General features: G+C 29.0%; 1 protein-coding gene across 1 annotated transcript; it reads left to right on the forward strand.

Moving 5' to 3' along the window:
- Nucleotides 1-430: 430 nt before the first annotated feature.
- Nucleotides 431-2,897, forward strand: LOC112708904 (uncharacterized). The gene is made up of 7 exons (XM_025760827.2): nucleotides 431-563; nucleotides 896-1,093; nucleotides 1,253-1,846; nucleotides 1,997-2,098; nucleotides 2,187-2,391; nucleotides 2,483-2,649; nucleotides 2,740-2,897. The coding sequence occupies exons 1-7, from the start codon at nucleotides 431-433 to the stop codon at nucleotides 2,895-2,897; spliced, it is 1,557 nt and encodes a 518-aa protein (XP_025616612.2).
- Nucleotides 2,898-6,092: the final 3,195 nt, after the last annotated feature.

The raw sequence follows: 6,092 nt of genomic DNA on the forward strand, positions 1-6,092 counted from the left end.
CTGCTGTTGCTAGTTGCTGTGTTGGTAATTTGGTATATAGTTTTTAAGTTGCTGGTTGTTTAGAGTTGCTGTTAGTTGAATCAGAAAATTTTGGTGTTGTTGTTTACTGCTGGTATGTTTAGACTTTAGACTTTGGAGTTGCTGTTAGTTGAATCAGGGAACTTTGGTGAAATGGTGGTGGTTGTTGTGTTGCTTAAAAACTGATTTAAGCAAATCCTGTTGCTGAAAATATTTTTGGTTTTTTGGCTAGAATTTTAAAAATGGCTTCATCTCAAACACCATCAGAAACGCCACCTCTCAAGAACAAGCATCATCAGCAACTCCTACCCCTGATCTTACCACTAAAAGAGTTTATAACAATAGAGGAAAGACTGATCCAGCTTGGGGTCATTGTAAACAAATTGTGGAAAAAACAGGGGAAATTACTATGATGTGCATATATTGTGACAAACCTATTAGGGGAGGTGGGATTAATCGATTTAAGTATCACTTGGCTGGAAAAGGAGGAGATGTTGAGAAGTGCAAAAAGGTTCCACCTGCTGTTGCTCATCAATTTGGGCAAAGTATTGAAGAATATATGAATAAAAAAAAGGAAAACTCAAGAAAATTATGCAGAAAGTTATGGAGCATGTGATGATGTTGAAAGAGAATTTGATAGAATGGAAGAGGTTGAAGCACGACAGCAACAACTCCAACATTCAAGGACAAGGTTGCCACCACCTACAGCTAGGAAAGGGAAAAAGACTACTGGAATAGAGACTTTTTTTCCCATCTTCAACAACACCTGGAGCCCAACCAACGATAAAAAGTGTATTGCAAAGTAAAGAAATTGTGGAAAAATGTGACATTGCCATTGCAAAGTGGATGGTTGATGCTTCTGTGCCATTTAATGCAGTTAATTCAGCATATTACCAACCAATGATTGATGCTATTGCAAACATGGATGCAGGATATAAAGGTCCAAACTTTGGTAGAGTTCGTGGGTATTTGTTGAGTAAGTTGGTGGAGGGTGTGAAAAAGATGATTGAACAGTATCGTGAAATTTGGAAGCGAACTGGATGTACTATCATGGCTGATGGATGGACTGATCGTTGTAGGCGCACTTTAATTAACTTCTTGGTTTATTGTCTTAAAGGAACTATCTTCCTAAAGTTTGTTGATGCTTCTCATGCCTCCAAGACTGCTGAATTATTGTTTAAGCTTTTTAAGGATGTTGTCAACTTTGTCGGTCCTTAAAATGTTGTTCATATAGTGACGGATAATGCTGCAAATTATGTTGCCGCTGGAAGGTTGTTGGAAGCTGAATTCCCTAAGTTGTATTGGTCTCCTTGTGCTGCGCATTGTATTAATTTGATGTTGCAAGATATTGGAAAGTTGAATGAAGTCAGTGAGACAGTTTCACATGCTTCAAAGATTACTAAATACATATATAATCATTGTCATCCACTGTATCTTATGAGGAAGTTTACCGGTGGACGAGAAATACTTCGTCCAGCTCCAACTCGCTTTGCTACCAACTTCATAGCTTTGCAGAGTATTCTGGCTCAAAAAGATGCATTAAGAGCTATGGTAACTTCTAAAGAATGGACAATCTCAGCCTACTCCAAAGAAGCTAAAGCTAAAACATTTGTGGATCAAGTTTTAGACTCTAAGTTTTGGAATCAATGTACAGATGTTGTCAAGCTTACTGAGCCACTTGTTTGTGTACTTCGTATTGTGGATAGTGAAGATAAAGCTACAATGGGTTTTCTTTATCAAGCTTTTAATATGGCTAGAGAGGAGATGGTGAAGAGGTTTCGACGAAGAAAGAAGATTGTGGAGCCTTACTTGAAGATTTTGGATACTCGTTGGGATTCACAACTTAAAAGAAATCTTCATGCTGCTGTCTATTGGTTAAACCCTGCTTTTTGATTCAATGCTGCTGAATTTGAAAAACATAAGCAAACCACTTCTGGCCTACTAGATGTAATTGAGAAATATTCATATGATGATCCAGAATTGAATACTAAGTTGACAAGTGAGAAGAGAATATATTCTAATGCTGAAGATGATTTTGGAAGACAATCTGCACTGCGTGAACGAAGCACAGTGATGCCAGGTAAATATTTTAGTTAGTTTTATCTTTCTTTATTCGTTAATTTATTTAGAAAAGCTACTTGTAATGCATTGCCTCTTTTGATTTTAAGACCAATGGTGGGAATCTTATGGAACTGGAGCACCAAATTTACAAAAGTTAGCCATTCGTGTTTTAAGTCAAACTTGTAGTTCTTCTGGTTGTGAGCGAAATTGGAGTATTTTTGAACACATCCACACAAAGAAGAGGAATCGGTTAGAACACCAAAAGCTTAATGATCTTGTTTTTGTTCATTATAACTTGAGGCTACAACAAAGGTATCTTCTATAATTATTTATCTAATTTTAAAAAGTATTGTTCATTAAAATTTAATCTTTAGTTTAGTAATTACATAACTTGATAACATAGGAATCTAATGAGAAAGCAAAGCTATGATCCAATTTGTCTTGATACATTTGATGACCATTCGGATTGGATATTGGAAGATTCACCGCCGTTTTTAACTCCTGAAGAGGTTGATGCTCTACAAAATGATTTGGCAAATATGTCCATTCAACCAACTTTGGGTGATCTTGGTAAATTCTTTAATTGCTTGAATATTTTAATCGTCAGTTGCTATTATGAATTATTCTTGATATTGATTTGTCAAAAATACACAAATGTAGATCAATTAAATTTGGAAGATGACCAAGATAATGATGGACCAAGTAACAATGCTATGGAAGATATGGATACAAATCAAAATGAGGAAAATGTTGATCAAGCTCCTAATTTGCCCTATGAAGATGTTGATGCCGACTTTGAGCTCACCCCTTGGACTTGATTTAATGACTGTGTTATCTTTAACTTGCTCTAGTTGATTTAAATTGAGAACATATTTTGTACTAAAAACTAGTTTATTAACTCTTCCTTTAGATTATTAGTTATGTTTAAGACTTGATATTTGATTATTAATGTTTGTAAGACTCGCATTTTAAGTTTTAAGACATTATTTCAATTTTATTAATATAATTTTATATTTTTTTAGTTATGACCAGGTTAACCGGGTGAATTAGTGACCCACCGGTTGAACCAGTAACCTGGTGACCCGGTCATATGACCAGGTTGATTACCGATTCAGTTCTGATAACTATACTTCCAACCAAACTTTTAGAGCATTTTTCAGTCCCTTCTTAGATATCTTCATCAGTGTACGAAATCACATGATTCTCCTCTGCATCACTCACTCCCTCTTGTGTATTTAGAGGAGCAGCATTGGCTACCTGAGGCACTTGACATAAATTTACTTGCAATTTTAGTATTACTTTAAAATCCTAGCAGAGCACAAACTTACATGATCTTTTGTGATTTAACATTTTGTATAGTGTATTGTTTACACGATTCCTTCATGGACACAACCAACCTACATACATGTGTTGGTCTAGGTCTCTAGGATTTCAAATTAACAAGAGCATGTTAGTAAATTAACTACTTAACTAGTGAATTTTTGCTTAGGTGAAAAACTTGTAGCTTATACGGACCCATGCAAAAAAGCATAATAAAGCTCCGTAAACTATGGTAAAGTTATTGATGAGTTGTAAAACTTAGTTGTAAAAATAGCATTTTTTTGTTATTTTGAAATGTATACCTTTTAAAATAGTGTTTGTTTTTAGGTATTAGAACATAGAGTGAGAGATTAAGACTCAATATTATGTTTATTGGCCTAGAGGCTGGTACTAAAATTTCAGTATTTCAGTATTTTCAAAAAGTAGGAACATAGAGGATTGAAATTTTTGGAGAGAGAGATTGAAACTTTAATAACATTTTATACTTAAAATACTCACATTTCAATTAATTAATTCTAACTTTATCTTTTGTGTAAATTAAATTAGAGCTTAATTCTTATTTCAATCTCTATCTCTCACTTTACTCCAAACACAATACTGAAACTTATTTCAGTCTCCATCTCTTAATCTCTGTCTTTTAGTATCAGTCTTTCAGTTTCTATCTCTTTTTCAAACACTACTTTATATATTAATAATAGTCACTTGAAACTGATATTTAATACACAAACTATTATTACACTTTTTACAATATCATTCCAGTTTTGTTGAAGTATGCAACCTTTTCTATCGGAAGAAATAAATTTTTTATCATAAAAATGTCAAACAACAATTATAGATCACACAAAAAAATGATATCTAACAGAGAAGATAGAGTAAAGTATCGTTTTTATCCTCAATATTTGGGGTATGTCCTAAAGTTTTTCCTAACGTTAAATTGTTCTATTTAAGTTCCCAATGTTTTAAAATTGGCTCAATGTTATCCTGCCGCTAGGGATCTATTAACAGAATTGACGGTGGGATAAAATTGAGACGATTTTAAAACATTAGAGACTTAAATAGGACGAAAACGTTGGGAACAAAAACGATGCATAGAAATAAATTTTAATTTTATCCTTCAATAATATCATTTTTTTACGGTGCATAGTTATTCAGTTATTTTTTAATCACATCTAAGTAAATTACACTTTATCACATTACTTTCATTCTAAATAAATTTATTTTTTAATAATTTTACTCTTAAAGATTTTTACTCATTATGAAATATTTGTAAAATGACTAGTACATAAACTTGCGAAAAAGAAAAAATGTTACATATATAATAAAGTATAAATTATACCTTTTGTCTCTAATGTATTGAAATTCTTTAATATTTAATTTAGTTAAACTTTATTTTTAATTTTATTCCTTAATAATATCAAATTTTTACAGTAGATAATTATTCAATTATTTTTTAAATTTTATTCTTAATTACATTATTTTTTGGGTTAACCACCAAATATCTCTGAATTATTTAAACACTGCCAAAAATACACTCGAATTTTACTATCGACAAAAATGTCTTCAAATAATTTTAAAACACAACAAAAATACCTAACAGTAAATATATATTTTCAAAAAATACCTTAGAGATTGAATTTTGATGCAATTTTTTACAAGTACGATTATAAAAATAAGATATTATTATATATATTTAAAATTTAGTAATTTTTTGTTAAGTATATATTTTTTATAATTTTTTATTAATAACTAATAATACTTTTAAAAAATCATAAAACAATATATACTTATAAAAAAATTACCAAATTTTAAGAATAATAATATCTCATTTTTCTAATAATTTTTGCATAAAATCACGTTAAAATTCAATCTCTAATATATTTTTTGAGAAATACATATTTAATGTTAGTTTTCTTGCAAGATTATCTAACATTAAATATGTATTTCTCAAAAAATACATTAGAGATTGAATTTTGATATAATTTTTTGCAAACAAGATTAAAAAATGAGATATTATTATCCTTAAAATTTGATAATTTTTCGTTAAATATATATTTCTTTTGTAATTTTTTTGTTAATAACTAATAATATTTTTAAAAAATCACAAAAAAATATATACTTCGAAAAAAATTAGCAAATTTTACGAATAATAATATCCCATTTTTTAAATTATGTTTACAAAAAATCACATCAAAATTCAATCTCTAAGATATTTTTTGAAAATATATATTTACTGTTGAACATTTTTGTCGCGTTTTAAAATTATTTAAAAGCATTTTTGTTGATAGTAAAATTCGGATAATTTTTGTCATGTTTGAATAATTCAAAAGTGTTTTTAGTAGTTAAACCTTATTTTTTAAGTGAATTTATTTTTTATTAAGAATAAAATTAAAAAATAAATTAAGTAATAATTCATCATAAAAGAATTGAAATGAAGAAAAGATTAAAATTTATTAAAAAGTTAAAAAAATTTTCAATAATTTTAATAATTTTAATTTTTAATAAATTTCAATCTTTTCTTCTATCATTTCAATTTTTTTACAATAAATAATTACTTAATTTATTTTTTAATTTTTTTTAATAAAAATAAATTCACTTAAAAAAATAATATGATTAAGAATAAAATTTAAAAATAATTAAATTATTATCTACTGTAAAAATTTGATATTATTGAAGAATAAAATTAAAAAGAATAA

This window comes from Arachis hypogaea, chromosome 9 (assembly GCF_003086295.3).
Source record: "Arachis hypogaea cultivar Tifrunner chromosome 9, arahy.Tifrunner.gnm2.J5K5, whole genome shotgun sequence".
In the NCBI taxonomy this organism is placed as follows: Eukaryota; Viridiplantae; Streptophyta; class Magnoliopsida; order Fabales; family Fabaceae; genus Arachis; species Arachis hypogaea.